The sequence below is a fragment of the Lagenorhynchus albirostris genome, chromosome 5 (assembly GCF_949774975.1).
Source record: "Lagenorhynchus albirostris chromosome 5, mLagAlb1.1, whole genome shotgun sequence".
NCBI classification, from domain to species: Eukaryota; Metazoa; Chordata; class Mammalia; order Artiodactyla; family Delphinidae; genus Lagenorhynchus; species Lagenorhynchus albirostris.
The window spans coordinates 33,440,291-33,461,945 of record NC_083099.1 but is presented as its reverse complement, the minus strand read 5'-3'; the positions used below and the strand labels follow the sequence as shown (position 1 = coordinate 33,461,945).

General features: G+C 35.8%; 2 protein-coding genes across 4 annotated transcripts in view; one reads left to right on the top strand and one right to left on the bottom strand.

Moving 5' to 3' along the window:
- Positions 1-21,655, bottom strand: part of ACAD11 (acyl-CoA dehydrogenase family member 11) — an 89,181-nt gene that overhangs the window by 27,794 nt on the left and 39,732 nt on the right. For all 3 annotated transcript variants that reach the window (XR_009540658.1, XM_060149831.1, XM_060149832.1), the window contains 4 exons: positions 17,973-18,050; positions 17,200-17,338; positions 12,892-12,999; positions 10,821-10,919 (listed from right to left, as the gene is read on the bottom strand). Coding sequence is in view for 2 of the 3 variants with exons in the window: in XM_060149831.1 (XP_060005814.1) it covers positions 10,821-10,919; positions 12,892-12,999; positions 17,200-17,338; positions 17,973-18,050 (424 nt within the window). In the remaining variant the exon portion in view is untranslated. The remainder of the gene's footprint in view (positions 1-10,820; positions 10,920-12,891; positions 13,000-17,199; positions 17,339-17,972; positions 18,051-21,655) is intronic.
- ACKR4 (atypical chemokine receptor 4) lies at positions 5,808-9,793 on the top strand. Its single transcript, XM_060149842.1, has 2 exons — positions 5,808-5,977; positions 8,381-9,793. The coding sequence occupies exon 2, from the start codon at positions 8,390-8,392 to the stop codon at positions 9,440-9,442; it is 1,053 nt and encodes a 350-aa protein (XP_060005825.1). The 5' UTR covers positions 5,808-5,977; positions 8,381-8,389; the 3' UTR covers positions 9,443-9,793.

The following is a 21,655-nucleotide window of genomic DNA, read 5'->3' as shown; positions in this document are numbered from 1 at the left end:
TTACTCTACTGCTAGGAAGGTTTACATTTAGTAAGTATTCAATAAATGTTACATGCTGTCACTATTACAAAATATAGTTGGATCAAAATCAGGTCCAAATAGATCAGAATTGAAAATTTTAAAAAAATTTAAATAATCAAGACATTAAAGGGCTTCCCCGTTGGTGCAGTGGTTAAGAATCCGCCTGCCAATGCATGGTACACGGGTTCAAACCCTGGTCCGGGAAGATCCCACATGCTGCGGAGCAACAAAGCCTGTGCGCCACAACTACTGAGCCTGTGCTCTAAGGCCCATGAGCTACAATTACTGAATCCCACGCACCACAACTACTGAAGCCCACACGCCTAGAGCCCATGTGTCATAAAAAGAGAAGCCACCGCAGTGAGAAGCCCGTGCACAGCAACGAAGACTCAATGCAACCAAAAATAAATAAATAAATAAATAAATTTATTTTAAAAAGACATTAAAAAAACTAGAAGAAAAAACAATTTAGTATCTATGAAATCTCTGGATGGGAAAGAAATGTTCAGCCTCAAAAATAAATGTGGGAATTCCCTGGCAGTCCAGTGGTTAGGACTCTGAGCTCTTACTGCCAAGGCCCCGGCTTCAATCCCTGCATGCAGCCAAAAAAAAAAAAAAAAGAAATCAAAGGAAAAAGATTGACTGGTTTACCTGTATAAAATTATTGTACAGTAAGAAACAAAATTAAAGCAAAAAACAATTTAGGGAAAATATCTCACACATAGCTGGCAAGGGCAGGGGAAGGGTACTGAATCTGTTACAAGTCATTTAAGACAGCAAGATGGTAGTGGAATAACACATTCAACTGGCAACGTTCTAGGGAAATAGACACTTCCATATATTATTGGTGAAAGTGCAAAGTAATACCATTCCTATGTAGTACAATTTGGTAATATCCATCAAAATTACAGATTCGCTTATCCTTTGATCCACCAATTCAACTTCTGGGATTTATCCTACAGGTATAGCTGTTTCTGAATGAACTGACAGATGTAGATTATTAACTGTAGTAGTATTGTTTATACTTGCAAAGAATTGGGCATAAATCAATATCCATCAATAGGAGACTATTATATGGTATGTCCACATAATGGAACCCTTCTAAAAAGAATAAGGAAGCTTTCAATGCACTTAATTGAAAGAACTCTAAGATTATTCTACAGAATGCTATCTTTAGTGTAATAAGAAAAGGGATAGTTATACATGGTTAGTCCCATTCTTCAACATCCCTCAGTAAGATTAGATTAAGTGCAGTTTCCTACCATATCTATAAAGATGCTCTCTATAACATTATTTGTAATAGCAAAATGCTGAAAACATTCAAAGTCCTATAGCAGTTGAATGGTAAGTCAAATTATGGTAATCCACATAAAATATTATTTAGCTACGAAAAATGTCATTTATAGTGAGTTTGAATAACATGAAAATGCTTAAGCAAAAATGCTAAATAAAAAACTCATATACAATATGAATTCAATAGGTAGTATGGACACTAAAGAGTAATCATAAGATTATTAAATAATGCTCAATTTGTATCTTAATATCGAAGACATTTTCAGTGAAAATGTAAAATATAGTTTAGTCAGATTGCTTCCCAAGCACCTAATACTGAGAAAAATGGCACTACAAGAAGAAAATGAGAAATGGGTGTGGAGAGAGAGATTCTATAGGAACAAGGGACATTGCTGTTAGGACCGGTGAGGAAGGGTGAGAGACAATTTATGGTGAGAAGCCAGTTGGAATAAACTTATGGTGGAAGACAAGTGGAAGAGAGGTGCAAAAAAAAAAGGTGCTAAAGAAGCATCAAGTAAATACTTTGAAAAGTTGCCTAAGGTAAGTGATGCCTTTCCCTATCCTCCAAGCTTTATGATTGACTTTCAAATGTTGTCAAGTATTCCCTATTAACACCTCTTCTAGTTCTGTTGAGGAGGAAAATACTGGAAAAGGTCAGTCAGTGAGCTAGTTTCACCATGTTTCATACACAGGTGTGACTCACTATATACTACCAGAGGAAGCTTGATCCTGAGACCCTTTATGCCCCAAGGGCTGGGTATGTGTTTGAGTCAGCAAAAATAATGACCGAATTGAAAAGATGTAAAGATTATAGCTTTATAACTGATTTACAAGAAGGGAATCCTATTTACAAGAAAGTATGTGGTTGAAAGTACATGGGGGAGGAAATGAAGGAAAAGGACAGATACTTTTAAATATCTATAAATATGTATCAAAATTCTATAATAGATGACATCATGGAATTATACATATGCATAAGGGATAGTATGAAAAAGTAGAAATCGTCTAAGGCTAAAGATCTGGATCTAAAATTCCAACTGCATTGCTAAATTTATAAGTCTGTGGAAGATAAGTTACTTAAGCACTGACTGGTTGATTGATTGATTCATTCATTCATAAATTTAATTAGTCATTAAAGAACTACAGCATCAAGGGCAAGTAAAATGGGACAATAATCAGAAGGGAAAGTAGAATTATTTATTAATTCAAAATATTTATTGAGTATGTACTATGTGCCAGGCACTATTCTATATATTTATATATGAAAAATTATATAAAAGTCCCTAATCTGATGAAGCTTATATTCTAATACAGGGTGAGATACATTAGACACCAAACACAATATAAATGATATGGTACATTAGCACATGAAAAGTGCTATGGGTAAGGTTGATTGGGAGTATAGGCAGGTGAAGGGTATTTAGTTTAATTTATTTATTTAATTTTTGCCCTCTCTTTTATTGAGATATAATTGACATACAGCTCTGTATAAGTTTGACTTACATACATCATGAAATGATTATCACAATAAGTTTGGTGAACATCTATCATCTCACACAGATACAAAATGAAAGAAATAGAAAAATATTTTCTTCCTTGTGATGAGAACTCTTAGGGTTTACTCTCTTAACACCTTCCATATATAACATACAACAGTGTTAATTCTATTTATTATGTTGTACATTACATCCCTACTACTTGTGTATCTTATAACTGGAAGTTTGTACCTTTTTTGACCACCTTCATCCAATTCCCTTCCCCTTCCACCTGCCTCTTGCAACCACATATCTGATCTCTTTTTTTTATGTTTGTTTGTTTTTGAAGTACAATTGACCTGCAACACTATGTTAGTTCCTGTTACACGACACAGTGACTGGATATTTCTAAACATTTTAAACTGACCACTATGATAAATCTAGTTATGATATGTCAACATACAAAGATATTACTTACTTATTGGCTATATACCTCACACTATATATTTCATCCCCATGACTCATTTATTTTGCAACTGGAAGTTTGTAATCCTTTTTTTTTTTTTTAAATTTGATGCATGCTATGGAATAATGTATTAAATGTATACATATCAACAAAGATGTATTTGTTTTTATACATTTATTTATTTTTGGCTGCCTTGGGTCTTCGGGCAAGCAGGGGCTACTCTTCGTTGCGGTGCCCACAGGCTTCTCATTGCTGTGGCTTCTCTTGTTGCGGAGCTCCGGCTCTAGAGCTCAGGCTCGGTAGTTGTGGCATGTGGGCTTAGTTGCTCGGAGGCATGTGGGATCATCCCAGACCAGGGCTTGAACCCGTGTTCCCTGCATTGGCAGGCAGATTCTTAGCCACTGCACCATCAGGGAAGCCCTGTAATCTCTTTTTAAGAGTTTGTAATCTCGGGCTTCCCTGGTGGTGCAGTGGTTGAGAGTCCGCCTGCCAATGCAGGGTGCACAGGTTCGTGTCCTGGTCTGGGAGGATCCCACGTGCCGCGGAGCGGCTGCGCCCCGTGAGTGCGTGCGGAGCCTGTGAGAGGCCCGCGTACAGGGAAAAAAAAAAAAAAAGTTTGTAATCTCTTAATCTCCCTTACCTATTTCTTTCCTCCCCCATCCCCCTCCCACCTGTCGGCAACCATCGGTTTGTTCTCTGTATCTATAACTCTGTTTCTGTTTTGTTATGTTTGTTCATTTGTTTTGTTTGTGAAGGGTATTTTAAATAGAATAATCAGGGGTTGCCTCAGTGAGAAGGTGGTGATTGGACAAAGACTGGAAAGACATGAGGGAGTGAGCGTTGCAAGTACTGAAAGGAAGCACAGTCCAGGCAGATAGAAGAGCCAGTACAAAAGCCCTAAGAAGGAATGTGCCTAGCACATTTCAAAACAGCAAGGAGGTTGGTGTGGCAGAATAAGCAAGCAAAGAGGAGGAGAAGGAAATAAGTCAGAGAGGCAATGAGGGATGGAGGGTAGGCCATTCTAAGAATTTAGTGGAAGGTTGCTTGTTTGCTTCCTCCTGCTCCCAAAATACATAAGATAAAGAAGAATAAGAGGTAAGAGAAGGCAAAAGACCAGAGAGTCTAGAGAGGGCAGGGATAAATTTAAGAGCAGTATCCCTCAGCAAGCAGCAAGAGATCAGAGTAATGATCAGCCATGGTAAGGAGAAGAGACGCCTCTTTTGGAAGAATTGTGCTAGAGTCTGCTGAGGAAGGCTGATATGCTCATCTCTTAGCAACTTTGCCCTCAGTGACTTCACATTGGTAGCTGAAATTGGCCATGGTGGGAGTGTTTACACCATGGAAAATGTCTAACACTACAAATCCAGGCATTTTTTTCTTTTTTTCAATTTGGAAGTGTTTTATTTTATTTATTTATTTTTTAAACATCTTTATTGGAGTATAATTGCTTTACAATGGTGTGTTAGTTTCTGCTGTATAACAAAGTGAATCACTAATACATATACATATATCCCCATATCTCTTCCCTCTTGCGTCTCCCTCCCTCCCACTCTCCCTATCCCACCCCTCTAGGTGGTCACAAAGCACTGAGCTGATCTTCCTGTGCTATGGGGCTGCTTCCCACTTGCTATCTATATTACATTTGGTCAGGCATTTTTTTCTTGGTGAGATGGTTTAGCTGCATGCAAATAACTCTTCTCAAAGACTGGTGGATAACAAGGAGGAGAAGTTGGCTGTATCCCCAGACACATACTGTGGGAAGATGAAGGCCCCAGTGCTCTAGAGTCTCTTTTCTGTGAATCAACAGGAAAGTTAGATCAGTTGCTTTTAGAAAAAATGGCATTGGTCTGAAATAACTTCTGAAGGGGGAGACTGAGCCTAGAGAAAGTAAATAAGGGAACTGTTATGCAAATATAGGGAGAGTCAAGGCCAAGGGTTAAATCTGCATACATTTATCTTCTTTCTCTAACTTTCATTTGTTTGGAAGTAGGGGGAGGGGGAGATAGCCAGAGATAGCCTTTCCAGACAGAAGGATTTTGAAAGTTTGGAGCTGGCCATTGAAGAAGATTACAGGAAGGAACAAGAATTTAAAGTTGTGGGGAAAGTCATACTCTGGGGTCAAGGACAGATAAGGAGTACAGTGAGGCCAAGGGGAGTCTCATAGTTTAAGAAAAATACAAAATGATGTGGTATAAAGATTTAAATTCTACTATAAATACCTAATGATTACTTAAAATTTAGTTTTTGATAATTTAGTCTTCACAAAGATAACTTTCTAGGTTACAATCATTTTTTGTTTTCTTTCCTAGACAAAATAATTTTAGAGAGTATTTTTCTAGATGCTACCTACAAGTAAATACTTGTTAGCTGCCTTGAGGCACTCTGGTGAATTCTTTTGGTTTGGCAGTCAGTACCTCAGCTGCAGGCACGTTCCTGTTCCCTTTGGCTAAGTGGAAACTTCGAAAGGTCTGTAGTTTTTGAAACGAGATTGAATTCCTTCAAGTTTGTAACCTAGGACACTTAAGAACTTGGATTTGAGTTCACAGGATGGTTATACATAAAATAAAAGATCAAGTGCTCACAAGGTTAAATTTCCTGAAAGCCTTACTGGATGTAAGACAAAGGCGGGGTATAAAACGAAAATAAAAGTATGCTGAGTTAGAGAGGTCATTCTATCTTACTCTCTGCACTCAAGACTGCTCCTGTCTGCTGACAGAAACAGGTTGGTTTTTTCTTTCTTCTTCCATTCAGACTTGTATATGATTTTTTTTTAAGCCCAAAGGTTTGGTATATTTATGTATGCATAAAAGTTTACATGTGCAGAAAAGAGCTATTTGAAAAGTTATACATGTTAACCTTAAAACAAAAATATGAACATAGCAAGAAGAAAATATTATTTTAATACGATTACTTGCCTATAAAACTTTGTTAATAATAGGTTTTGCTATATCATTTTTTCCTGCTTTGTTTTATTGTTAAATTTTTTTATTCTTATGATAATTACAAAGGCATTTAAATGTGTTTCTATGTTTCTGCCAGAAGGATCACTTCTGCAAATAGTTTCCATTCCTACGCTTATTTATTCATATTTTTAGCATGATTAATTCTTTTAAAATATCTTTCCTTAATATCTTATACTGTTTGGCCATATTATACCTTATCACTGGGTTCAAGATTTGTGTGATAAAAGAGAAGGAAAGAACAAAGTTCCTACCGTATTAATAATTAACATATAAGAAAACGAAGACTAAAGTAGTCTTCCAGATTGGAACTTTTCAAAAACTTTAAGGATAAAGGGAGACAGAAGGGCTAAGGAAAAAGTATAACAAAACTCAGCACTATAATAAAAACACTGAAAGTTATTATTATATATATTTTAAAACTTGTGAATTCTGTGCAAGCTTATCTTAATACTACAGGGTGTTAATAGCCAGTACAGTAGAATAACTTAATGAAGAGACATGAGATTCCTGCAGTATCATCCTTCCATTCTAGAGTAATAGCTTTAAACCTATTGGTAAAACGTTTAGTTTGACAAATATTTGCTGGGCACCTAGAGTGGGCCTGGCACTCTCTTCGGGTATTAATTATAAACATAAATCCAACAGGTCATAGTCTTAGGGAACTTAGAGCACAGAGGGAAAAGGTAGTCTGAGAAACATGTCTTCCATAGGATGGGGTCAGTTCTCTGAGAGATATGCAGATACAGTTATTGGATCGGGAAAGTCTTCTGGAGAGGTGACATCTAAGTTAACTGGGTAGGAACTGGCCCTTCAAGGGAAGGGCAGGAAATAGTCCATCAGATAAAAGAACAGAATGAGTAATGATGTAGACATGTGCTGTAGCATGGTGTGTGCCAGAAAATCGCTGGCAAATCAATATTGTTGCTGTCTACCGTGCAGGGTGCACAGTAGAGAGATGTAGCAGGAACCATGGGTAGGACAACATTATGGAAGGAGCCTTGGGTATCATGGTAAGGAGCTTAGATTGTATCTTTCAGATGAAGGGATGGGTCTTTCAGGTGAGGAGCTAATAAGCAGCAGTGATGGATTGACATTTTAGAGAGAGAGCACTCTGATGGCAGTAAGAAAAATGTTTTGATAAGGAGGTGGTAAGGAGGAATAAGAACAGTAGGACGGGGCTTCCCTGGTGGCGCAGTGGTTGAGAGTCCGCCTGCCGATATAGGGGACACGGGTTTGTGCCCCGGTCCGGGAAGATCCCACATGCCGCAGAGCGGCTGGGCCCGTGAGCCATGGCCGCTGAGCCTGCGCGTCCGGAGCCTGTGCTCTGCAACGGGAGAGGCCACAACAGTGAGAGGCCAGCGTACCGGGAAAAAAAAAAAAAAAAAAGAACAACAGTAGGATGCCACTTGGGAAGATACTGTAATAGGCCAGGTAATAATGATGGTTGAATTGTGTGGATGTGTCAAGGAGCACAGATTAAAAGGAAGAGACAGATTTGAGACCTATTTGGGAGGTAAAATCAGAATTTAGGGGCTGACTGGAGATCAGGGATGAAGATAAGAGATAAATCAAGGATGGTACAGGCTGAAGGCTTAGGTGACTAGTGGAACAACAGTGCTACCAAATAGTAGTTTACAATCAGCATGTAGTGACAGGTTTTGGAGGGAAGCTAACTAGAGGAGACTTTGTTTTATAAAAGCCAACCAGTAAAATTAAGTAAAATGCTGAGATAATATATTTAACTTATTTTAAAATAAATTCATAAATATATAAAAATAATATTTATTTTAAATAAATAAAATTATTTTAATTTTAAAATTTAATTTATTGTCAATATACTGTGTAAGAATCACAAAGTTGTATATATAAAAGTTACAGGGTTTAATGATTAATAAAATTCCCCAGGGTATTATTTTTATCTTCCCTCTGTAAATCCCAGCTCCTGTACACAAACTTGTAAAAACAAGGGATGAAAAACTACTCTTGGGGATATATTCCAACGTGGCTTCCATTAAAGAGTTTCAAAGAGTGGCAGATTCAGGCTCACATATGTTATGGCAACAATCTATTCTCTAATAAAAGAATAAAACATATGCTAGATCAAAAGCGTTTCCACTTAAGAAATATTAAAATAAATATCCTGTATTCTTTTTGCCATTTAGATTGGAGCCATGGCTTTGGAACACAACCAGTCAACAGATTACTATTATGAGGAAAATGAAATGAATGACACTCATGACTATAGTCAGTATGAAGTGATCTGTATAAAAGAAGAGGTCAGAAAATTTGCAAAAGTTTTCCTGCCTGCCTTCTTCACAATAGCTTTCATCATTGGACTTGCAGGCAATTCTATAATAGTGGCGATTTATGCCCATTACAAAAAGAGGCGAACCAAAACAGATGTGTACATCCTGAATTTGGCAGTGGCAGATTTACTCCTTCTATTCACTCTGCCTTTTTGGGCAGTTAATGCAGTTCATGGGTGGGTTTTAGGGAAAATCATGTGCAAAGTCACTTCAGCCTTGTACACGGTCAACTTTGTCTCTGGAATGCAGTTTCTGGCTTGTATCAGCATAGACAGATATTGGGCAGTAACTAAAGCTCCCAGTCAATCGGGAGTGCAAAAACAATGCTGGCTCATCTGTTCCTGTGTCTGGATGGCTGCCATCTTGCTGAGTATACCTCAGCTGGTTTTTTATACAGTGAATCACAAGGCTAGGTGCATTCCCATCTTTCCATACCACCTAGGAACATCAATGAAAGCATCAATTCAAATGCTGGAAATCTGCATTGGATTTGTAATACCCTTTCTTATTATGGCAGTGTGCTACTTCATCACGGCAAAGACGCTCATCAAGATGCCAAACACTACAAAATCTCGGCCCCTCAAAATTCTGCTCACAGTGGTCATAGTTTTCCTTGTCACTCAGCTGCCTTATAACATTGTCAAGTTCTGCCAAGCCATAGATATCATCTACTCCCTGATCACCAACTGCGACATGAGCAAACGTATGGATGTTGCCATCCAAATCACAGAGAGCATTGCACTCTTTCACAGCTGCCTCAACCCGGTCCTGTATGTTTTTATGGGAAACTCTTTTAAAATCTACATCATGAAAGTTGCCAAGAAATATGGGTCCTGGAGAAGACAAAGACAAAATGTGGAGGAGATTCCTTTCGATTCTGAAGATGCTACAGAGCCAACCAGTACTTTCAGCATTTAAATATAAAACTGCTCTGTCTCTTGCTTTGATACACATGAATGAGGTTTCTCTCTCAGATCAAACATCTGCATTTCTCTGAAATTCAAATCTCAAACACTGTGGTGGCAACTTATAACGAAGAAGAGGTTAGGGTGGGGAAGGGGAGTGAGGTAGAAGCCAAGAAAAAGAGGAAACAAAAAATAAATGCATAAAACATGGAAATTAAAATTAACAATATAGGAAAATAGTAGTAACAGTCATACATAAGAAAAACACTATAAGTTAGGTCATCTAAAACAGATTATTAAAGAAATTTAAATTAAGGGGCATTTATAATTATTTTAAATTATCTAAATTTTAATATAAGAACAATTTCCCTGCATAATTTTAGTACTTGAATAACTATGCAGCAAAATTCAATGTCTTTTTCTTTTTCTTGTTTCTTAATTTGTAAGAGATTTCATAAAACTCCAGAAAGAATAACAATTGGCAATCAAAAAAAAAAAGCAAAAACAAAAACAAAAAGCTTTTCTGGCTATTGTAATATATTACTGGTAAGTTTCTAAACATGTAATTTGCTTTTATGATGTCAACTTTCTTTAGTAATAAGCTGGTTATCCTGTTAGATTTATCATTTATACTCTAGAAGCAATCCTCAGACAATCACATTTATCTAGGTTTCAATTTTTATAACTGCCTAAAGGGCTCATCCATTTACGTGAGTCAATTACTGAGGGTTGACTAAATAATATATTTTCCTATGTCTAAAGACTCTTTTTTTTTGGCGGTATGCGGGCCTCTCACTGTTGTGGCCTCTCCCGTTGCGGAGCACAGGCTCCGGACGCGCAGGCTCAGCGGCCATGGCTCACGGGCCCAGCCGCTCTGCGGCATGTGGGATCTTCCCAGACCGGGGCACGAACCCGTGTCCCCTGCATCGGCAGGCGGACTCTCAACCACTGCGCCACCAGGGAAGCCCCAAGACTCTTATTTTTCACTTAAATACTTGTATTTTTAAACAATGAAAATATGTACCACAATAAATTATTTTTAATAATATGGGCTGCTTATCTCTTTAAAAACAATTATATATAAATTATTATAGTCCATGTAATATGCCCCTATTAAAATTTTTGATATAAATGACAATGGTCAAAAATAGTGTGCACTAATATAAATTTTTTCTCTCACAAACTGTAAAAAAAAAGACGTTTTCTGCTCTTAAATAAACATTGCCCAATCAAGACATTGTTTTAAAATTACTTTTCTTTTTATCAACTATTTCTAAATTTGAAAATGCTTTCAAAGACAGAATTTAAAGAACTGTGGTCATGAAATGAATAACTATGTATCTTATTATTCTAGCACAGTATCTAGCACGAAGAATCAATAGAATACTCACCAGTGCACCACCATTTCTTGCCGTTAATTATATAGCTATCTCCATCTTGCTGGATGCTACATTCAATATTTGTGGCATCACTTGAAGCTACATCGGGCTCTATAAATAAGCAAAGGCTGAATTTACAGGCAGGCAGACACCATTAGTTTACAAAAGACCCTTAGTTAAAGAAATGTGAACTCTTTGAGGACAGAGGCATCTTCGTCTTTTTCATCTTCCTACCCTTCCCCCATTCCCCCTGGTTCTTTTACAACCTACACATAGTAGGTATTCAATAAATGTGCATTGGAAAAATGAATAAATGAAGTATTTAGAACAACTCAAGGTAGATCAACTATCTGAATTGTGTTCTTGGCCTCCTCAGTGATATATGACTTGGGATACAACTCAATCTTTTCTCCAATCATCAAACGTGCATTAAAAATATCGTTCTTGGGCTTCCCTGGTGGCGCAGTGGTTGAGAGTCCGCCTGCCGACGCAGGGGACGCGGGTTTGTGCCCCGGTCCGGGAAGATCTCACATGCCGCGGAGCGGCTGGGCTCGTGAGTCATGGCCGCTGAGCCTGCGCGTCCGGAGCCTGTGCTCCGCAACGGGAGAGGCCACAACAGCGAGAGGCCCAAGTACAGAAAAAAAAAAAAATCGTTCTTTACTTCCCACAATGAAAATCTGTACTACATATTTGCAAGCCAGATTTCCCCACCATAGGTTTAGTATCTTAAACAACTTCTTTTTTTTCTTTTTTTTTTTAAATTAATTTTTATTGGAGTGTAGTTGATTTACAATGTCGTGTTAGTTTCTGCTGTACAGAAAAGTGAATCATATATCCACTCTTTCTCAGATTCTTTTCCCATATAGGTCATTACAGAGTATTGAGTAGAGTTCCCTGTGCTATACAGTAGGTTCTCAGCAGTTATCTGTTTTATACATAGTAATGTGTATATGTTAATACCAATCTCCCTATTTATCTCCCCACTCCCTCCCCCGCTTTCCCCCTTCGTAACCATAAATTTGTTTTTGACATCTGTGACTCTATTTCTGTAGTATCTTAAACAACTTCTAACTGCAAATTCCATCAGGAATGCTTTCACCAATCTATTTATTTTGCATTCTATAAAGCTTGCTCAACACTTAATGTCTTCAGAAAGTTTTCCATAGGACACTTTTACAAGACTGCTTTACTGCATTGCATTTTAGAACTTAGAGGCTAGCTCTCAATCATAGTAATCTGCACTTGTTAATGTGCTGCTCTTTTGAATGGATCCTTAAGATATTTTATGTGTTCTCTTTCTAAAACTAGAGACCCTCTTTCTTTAGAAAAGGAGGTGTGTACTCTATTTTGTAATTAATTAGAGCTTTGTAGACAACACAGCATACAGCAGGTATTCAATAAAGGCCTCTTACTGGTTTAATTGGAGATCAGTTTTGCTATTATAAATGTATGCAATGTTAGAGAAGGACAATAAAATCTGGCCGAAATCATGGCCAGATGAAATTGAGTTTAATTCTAAACTCAAATATGGAACAATGATTTTGTCCTTTGAAGAGTGCTTAATTACTGTTTCCTATGTACAAATGCACCAAAACCCATTTTTATTAACATGCTCCTAGTTTAATTACCCTACATGATTATAATTTGAGCTATATGACCAACACTGGTGAAAGTTCTATTTTTCTGGGTTTATGGAAGAGTTGAGTAGTTTTTAAGTGTCAATATAAAATTATCACAAAGATCAATATTTCATACACTAGGGTAAAAAAGATCTTAAACATCCACAGATGGCAATTTTAGATGCAAGTCAAAAGGTTATAAAACTAGGTTTACTCTGCTGCTAATGCCTAAAGCAGGCTACCAGAAAACATCATCTGGTGTCCTCCCAAAGGGGAGGACAATTTTATTCTGCACATTTAAAAATGCCAAAAATTAAAATTGGGCTCCAACAAACATGTTCACATTTCTGGTCACAGGCAAATTTGCCTGAAACACAGAGCCACGTCCCACATTTCTTCAGTTCCTCCATAATAACTGGGACGAGTGGCTGCCCAATGGGAGAATGTGACTGAATTGCTCTTACCTGTCATACAGAAGCAAGAGGCAATGCTCCCTTGAAGAAGAGGCTCAAGCCACTGCTGCTTCTGTTTCTCACTTCCATATAGGTGAAGCACCTCCATGTTCCCTGTGTCTACACGTAATAAGGAAAAGCACTTGTTTTGCATTTAAAAATTTATCAATGTGAAATCCAAACTATATATAGAAAACAGACATGAATCTTTTTAGAGCAAATATTTACTAACAAAAATATTTTGAAACATAACAGACGAGATTGGGTGCATTCAGGGTGGCATGGCCGTAGACTAAACATAATAGTAAATACAATTTACAAGGAAGGTATGTCATAAGTAGTTACAAGTACATGGCATTTGGTGCCTATTTATTCAACTTGTTCTGAATCACAGACACTTGTCTACTTCATCCCAATGAAGCATGGCTCTGAGTTTTAACTCAATTAGGACTGAGGGAAATAATTTACTGGCCTAACCTTTCCCTGCTATCTTGCAAATATACTCTGCTTGGAGTGACTGCAATGCTCTTAGAGAACAATTAACATTACTTATTACTGAGACTCCTGTTCCTCAAACATACCTTGTGCTTTTTAACTTCCACATGTTTGCTTGGGCCAGGCCTTCTCTCTGGTGAAATTCTACCTGTCACTCCTAAGTAAACTTCTGCTTCTGAGCCATCTCCATTGTGAAGACTCTCCAGCTACCCAATCAGAAATATCTCCTTCCTTTGACCTCACATAGTAATTATTGTCTTTTTACCGCTAACACTGCTCTTACTTTTGTGATCCCATACCACCTAGAAAAGTACTAGGTAATATCTCAAGGATGCTAAACATGGAATCCCTGCCCTGGATAGAAAATGACAATAGATAACTTCAAAGACCCTCTCCAGCCCTCAGAGGGCATTGTGCAATACATGATACACTGCAGTATCACTCTCAGGTGAAAAAGAATGCTTCATGTCTGCTGTGGAGCAAAATGCTCTAGATGCCTTTCTCTGATTTTCATTCCCATCAAATTTCTAAAAATACTCTCTAAAACCTTTCTCTTGAATGCTGATTACTTATAAGATTTTGAGGAAGAATTTTTCAATATCGTCTCTTACAATGATATTAAGGACAGCTATTGAAATGCCTATGAAAATTGAGCTAAGTCTAAGTTAAGTCTCTCAAAACATGTTTGTACTCTGTTCAGGCACTCCTAACAGGGCCCAAGTTATATTAAAATGCACACAATTCATAGTAGATTAACACAAGCTTAAAATTCTTTTCAACTGAGGGAGAAAATGAGTCTTGAATTATAATTAATGAAGTTCATTGTTTTCTTTGCTTGTTTTAAATCCAGTGTTTCTTGTAGTTTGAATGAGGTAAATATTGAATAAAAACTTTCCAAAAATTAGTTTATTCTGAGAATCTGACAAACCAAAGTTATCATTTATAGGTTCGTTAAAAAAAAAAAAGCCTAGATAAATTACTTGTACAAAAAAAAAAATTTCCCCCAAATTAGCCTAAAGGCCTCCAAATTTTCTAGTAACGGCTTTAGAATTAAAATGACTATTTTCAACATTCCAATATACAATATTGTATGACTTATTGATGGGCAAGAAAACCAAACCAAAACAAAAGGCAAATCAGAAGACTACATATGTGTCCCATAATATTTTATAACTATTTGGGAAATAATTTGGGTATCTTGAGTAGAAATTCATCTCATATACACTTAAGAAAACTCTTAAGTATTTAATCAACATCAATCATATTCCCTTCTTTATCTGCTTTGTATAAAGCAAAACACAGTGCTCTAAAACACAATAGCCCAAAGGCCTTCATGAATATATCTCCACTACAAAGAGAAAATGCCTAGTTTTCTACCTATGGTTTTATACATCTTGTTTGCTGAGGACAGTTGCTTATCATACTTTGGTCAAAGAAAATGTATTTCCCTTGCCAATTTTAAAATTTCAGCAGTTTGGTGGTATCATATTATAACCGATAGACTAATGAAATTTTAATACTAGAAAAAAGTCTATGACCATCTAGTGAAAAGTTCATAGGTCAAATGGAAAAATAGCGGCAGAGCTGCATCTGCAATGGATGCCTTCTATAGCATTATTTTTCATATTATGACCCATTAGTTTGTCATAAAATTAATTCAATGGAATATGACTAGCATTCTCTGAGAAATGAAAATAGATCAAAATAGAATACATTAGACTAGACTCAGTGGAAAATATATGAATTCATGTAGTAAGGGAAACTTGTTTCATGAAGCCTTTTTTCAGTAATATATGTCTCTCCCCTCCTCATTTCCATAAATCAATCCATGAACACACACATACAGCTTCATACACTACATATTGGGTCACAATATAAAATATATCTTACTATGAGTGGCAATAAAAAAAGTTTTAAGCAAAAGACTACCAGTCTCTTTCCACAAAATTATGCTACCTATGTAACATGATATAATAGCTACACATAAAGAGATAAAATCTTTAGAAACTCTGTGAATAGATTTATTTACTTTTACAGTAGCCTCATTATTGGATTAAAATGTAGTCATCAGTAAATAGACAAATCAGTGTTTTGAAGAGAGAAAACCATATCTGGGACAAGTTCAACCATTATCAGAGGTTTATGGATTATCTTAATAATTCCCGAGAAATGAGAGTCAAAGTCCAGTGTGGAAACACTTCGAGAAGCAACTAGATTGTGTTTTCTCTGACATCAAACATACCTCTTTTGGGCACTTCCCCGCTTCACTAACTCTTTTTGGGAGGCTTCAGTACCAGGGCCATACAATAAGCACAAAAGGCAAAACGAGGACTAACTTGTGCAGGGACACTATAGGATATTATACAATTATCCTTCCACTACAAATCAAATACCAGTCCTTGACTGGAAGCATCAAAAATAACCACAGTAACTTTGGGGAAAAAAGACAAAAGACATATCAAGGGTCTACCCTAGACCTACTGAGTCAGAATCTCCAGGGATGAAGCCTGTGAATCCGGATTTTTTCAAAGCTTTTTAGGGGGTTCCTTCTGCAAATTGGGTTTGAAAACACCTTCTAAAGACTACATTCCTGGTTTATTCCTTCCATATTACCTTTTTAAAGAAAAGTTGGCCTCCTTCCCTCATCCTTCCAATTTTTCATGCCAAAGTCCTTGAAGGCATCCTTGACTCCCCCATTAATACCTCATAATCAATCAGGAAATCCTCTTGGCTCTGCCCTCAAAATATATTTAGAATCTTTCCACTTCTCACTCCACTGCTACTCCCTTGAACAAATCCCCATCATCTCTCACCAAGACCATCACAACAAGACTCCCTGCTTACTTCCTTCTCTCCTTTTGTTAATTCTCAACATAGCAGCCAAAGGGATCCTTTTAAAACTGAAGTGACATCTTGTCACTCCTCTGCTCAAATCCCCATTTCACTGAAAGTATAAGCACTCACCTGCCCTATAAGTCCCAACATATAAGGCCCTTTCCTCTCTGATATCTTTTGCTATTCTTTCCCAGCCACACTGACCTCCTTGGCTATTCTTGAAATATACCAGTCACACTCTTGCTTTAGGGCCTTTGCATTTTATGTTCTCTATGCTATGAAAACTCTTCCCCCAGATCTCAGCATGATTAACTCTCTCACCTTCTTTAAGTCTTTACTGAATGTCATTTTCCTAACAAGGCCTATTCTGAGCCTTCCATCTTAAATTGTTATACACATTACCTGTCCCTCAGCAGTCCAGAGCTCCCCTACCTTGCCGGGTTTTTTTCCCCAAAGCACTTTTCATCTTCAAACTTACTTATATAATTACTTATTTAATCTAGCTATTGTTTATTTTTGTCTCTCTCTATTAGAATGCCAGCTCCATGAGGCAGGAATCTTTGTGTATTTTATTTCATGATAGTTGCTAAAATAGTGCTTGGCATATAGTAGGCAACTGATAAATAATTGGTGAGTAAATGGAGATATAGTGAGGCTAACCAAAAGATTTAAAACTCTATCCATTCTAACTAACCATAGATATGTTTAATACTGTTAGAAAACTGGAAACCTTATATGGCCAATCCCTTTGGTGGTGACTTCTATTCACTAATACTCTTAATGTAATGATGTTTAATAAAAGAATAATCCAATGAGAACTTTAGGTCCATTTTTTAAAATATTTAAATAAAAGTAACTGAAAGTAAAATTATAGACAAATTTATAAATCAATGACTTTGTGTAGAAAAACTTCCTTGTCATAAAATAGAGAAATTTTAAACACTGCTCAAAATATCTGAGAAAAGTTCTGTTTTTAAATAATGTAGTAACCTGGTGCTTGGCAGTTAAAGACATCTGGAGCAAAAAAGCATTTTCCTGTTTCTTCAGCAATCAAGGCATAGTCTACTTGGCTGAGACCGCTTACAGCTGGCAAAAACAAGTTCCAGAGGCCTTCTGCTTTGGCCATTTCCTGTCAAGGTGATGAATATGCCAGAGTTATCATAATTTATCATGACCTAAAATTATTTATTTTTAAAAGATACTGCTATTTATGCCTTTTGAACTTATGAAATTATTTATTTCATTGTATTCTACAGTGCAAGTAGTTATTAATTCATTATAAATCAACAATTTCTTAACAGTTAAGCTTCCTTAGATTTGGCTGAAAAACTAAATTTGCTTACTTGAGTACTTCTTATTGAATCACAGTGATTATAAAATCTCCTACATCTGAGCATAATTATGCCAAATATGCTATTTGTCCATTTCAATTTCTAACATGTGTTAAAATCTGAAAACATGAAATTGAATTAAGCCCATGTGGGAAAAATACCCTGCCTCAACTTCAGTCTCAAGTGAGTAGTGCTGATTGTATTTTTAATTTGAACAGCTGTTAAGAGGCTGTCTTCATCACATACCATACACAACACACTATGTAACCTAATTTGTATATTACAGATTCTATTTTTAACTTTCTTTTTAAAAAGTTATAATTGATATAATTATCCTCTACATATATAACAACAGAAGCAACAACAAACAAAGGTCTCAAAAAATGCCTCTATATAAATTCTCCACTTTTAAGTTTCTCTTATTTTTCTTACCTTGAGTTTATCAATCACTAAAGGTTTTTTCCACTTGTCTACTGAATTTTCATTTTGAACATAGAACTCAATTACCTCCTTAAAGTATAAAAGGAAAAAAGTTCATTAGTTAAAGTTAGAAAAGTAAATAATGCCATAAACTGCTAATATCCAAAGTAAACATGTTTAGGTGAAGAAGCTTTTTCAGCTGCTACTGAATCAGTAAAATTTCTTTCTAAGACCAGACACAGAAGTATAAAAAATTCTAGATGTTTGCTCCTCACAAAATTATGCTGCCTCTATATTAGAGGATTAACTTTCAAAATCCTATACCAAGATTTGAGTGTTCCATTTTCAGCAATGTGGCATACTAGACGGTCATAGAATCCCCTCCCAGGATAATACAACTAAAAATGCTGGGTAAAATATTAAAAATAATTTTAAAAATACATGTAGTAATAATACATAGCTATGCTGGAAAGAAAATAAGGAAATTCCTCAGAGGCCAGGAATACAAAAGCCTGACTCTTCAGGTGTGAGTGAGCACTGGAACCAACTTTGTCTGGCGGATGTAGGCTGATCTATGTTCGCCTGGGCCCTAGTTTGCAGTGGGCCACATAGGCAGGGGTCAGGAGGTGAAACCAAATGCCCCACACAAGGCAAGAGGGAGGATCAGAGCTCACCACTTCCCTCCACCAAAGCCAGGATGCCTGATCAGCAAAACTTAACTGGAAAAAAATAGAAAGCAAAACGAAAAACCCACCCCTCAGTGGTAGACCAAGGGAATAAAGGCCATTCACAGGACGGAAGAGAAAAAAGAAACATTTCTAACCTGAGCCTGTCTTCACCCAAGTTTGAGATCTTAATTCACAGACCTATGGGGCCCTAAAATTTTGAGTCAAAAATTAAGTTTACAGTGTTCCTGGTGACAATGCTTGAAAGCACCTGGCAGAAGCAAAAGCAAATTCACTCTGGAGGAAAAGAGCTTTTATAAAAAGTCTTAACTAATCCCTGCAGATAAAATTCCATTCCAAAGAACATGAGTGCAGAATGAAAAAATACTAAACACTCAAGGTAACAAGCCACCATTAGCAAGAATTAACAAAAACAATAGTTCAACAAAACAGAATCACACCTGCAAAGGCCACAGATAGAATAATGATCAAACACAGAATATAAAGTATTTGTGTCCAGTAGATTTAAAAAATAAAGGAAAGAATTAAAAGGATGACAAAGGACTATCAAACTTGGCCAGACAAATTTGAAAAAGAACCGAATGCAACTTGAAGCAAAGTAAAACCACAGTAATTAAACTTAAAAATTAAATGGCAGTGGTTCTCAAACTTTGGTGGCATCAGAATCACTTGGTAAAACACAAAAGCCCAGGCCCTATCCTACTTCAGTGAGTCTACTTTTGTATTTCTATTTCTGTAATCTTAACTAGCTCTCTAGGCAATTCTGACACAATCCAAATAATGAGACCCACTGCTCTATGCAAGGTTGAAAAGTAGATTAGATACAGCCAAAAAAATAATAATAATAAATTGAAAGAAGGATCTGAAGAAATTATTCCTTTCTTGAATGAAGCACAGAAATTCAATAGAAGGAAAATATGAGTGGTTAAAAGATATGATGATACAGAGAGAATCATTACTTCCCTATTCTCAGGCAAAAAAAGGAAAATAAAAGGAAAAAAAAAAGGTAAATTTTATTAGCAGATTCTCATTAAAGGAGCTTGATCCAAAAAGAAACATCTGAGTTGTAACAAGGAATAGTAAATAAGATGATAAATACATGAGTAAATAGATATTTAAAAACTAGCCACATAATAACAATAATCTCTAATTTGTGCAACTAAATCAAGATGAACGAAAATATTGGACTATAAGGGCCTTCTCCAATATTTTGCTATTAAAGCATCTCTGTACTTATTTTCTACACATAGGCTAGTAGAATTACTGAATTAAAGGCTATGAACATTGGCCAAAACTCCAAATTAGAACATTATTTTCTAAAATTGTTCCACCAATTTACAGTCATATAAGTAATATGTTAAAATGTTCCTTTTATTGAAGCATGGCTAGTCTAGATTACAGTTATATACATTTTTTCTATTTAAAATTTTTTTTATTGAATATATAAACTATATATTTTTTAAATATATAAACTAAAATGATATGGATGATATAGTGCATTTGTAGATTTCTTTTTTTTCTTTTTTTACATCTTTATTGGAGTATAATTGCTTTACAATGGTGTGTTAGTTTCTGCTTTATAGAATACAGTTATATTTAGTTAAAACTTCAAGAAGACAAAGGATGGCTCTTTCACAGGCACCAGGATGAATAGCACTTGTCATTCTGTCAGGAAGTCAGTTAAGTTGGAAGATTTCCTGTTTAGGGTTGTTTATTATTTCCATCCCTCACATTACTATGGAAACAGTCAATGCAATTGTGTATGATAAGATATATGTTACGTAATACATGTACAAATTCCCCATCTGTGACTACTTCTCTATGACACTACAGTTCTGAGAAATTAAATTATGCCATTTATATAATTATTTAAAAATTTGTATTATTTAATACTTCCTGTTCTAAAGTCTATCGATTTGGAGATTTGCAAAATCTATTTGTGGTATGGTAGGAGTCAGAATTAAAATAAAATATCTCATTACAAAGAAGCTTTCTTTAATTCTTTAAGTACGAACAAGAGTTTACTGATGAAAAAAGAAAGCAGAAAATATGCTTTGTGCCTGATCAATTCTCCCCAAATATCACCTTTAACATCTAACTTTCTCATTCACTGATTGAGATACTGCTTTGTATTATGTTGGTTCAGAATCTTAAACCGGAGCCTACAAATAATTTTGCAATATAATATGTTTTTTACTTTAGTCAGTTAGAAAAAAAGAAGCAACAGTTCCTCACTAGTATATTATTAAACTCAGTAGGAAAATATGACTAATGTTATCATTATGTTAAAAGTGTGTTCTCAGATATGTCATGTTGCTAGTTCCTGTTTTACATGCTATTTTATTAGGACTCCTCATCCATTTTAAATAGCAAGAATTGCCCTTTTTTAAAAATTTCTTTCTTTCTTCCAGTTTTATTAAGATATAATTGACATATAGCACTGTATATGTTTAAGGTATAGGGCATAATAATTTGACTTACATACATAATGAAATGATTATCACAATAAGTTTAGTGAATATACATCATCTCATATAGATACAAAATTAAAGAAATAGAAAAAATATTTTTCTTGTGATGAGAACTCGTATTTCATATATAACATACAGCAGTGTTAATTATATTTATCATGTTGTATATTACATCCCTAGTATAACTGAAAGTTAAAGGTAGTTTTGACTACCTTCAACCAATTTCCCCTCCTCCCCTGAGGAAGAATTGCCTTTTAACATTTAAATGGATGATGGTTCTGATGTTCTTACTTTATGATATCCAAGGAGTTTCAAAAGGTCATTAGCATAGCATAAACGGACCTTATTTTTTCCCATTATAGAAAATTGGAAAAATACATAAAGTATTAAGAAAAAGTCATCAAGAGTCTTACTAGCTAAAGATATGTACTATCAAGATGTTAGTGTATTATATAATACAATCTTATTTTCTAGATATGACTGTTTTAGTTTTTATATATGTAGTTATAATCATATTGGTTAGAATTTTATAGGCTTT

Coding starts and splice junctions, on each gene's coding strand:
- ACKR4 (XM_060149842.1), top strand. CDS start 8,390: ATGGCTTTGGAACACAACCAGTCAACAGATTACTATTATGAGGAAAAT.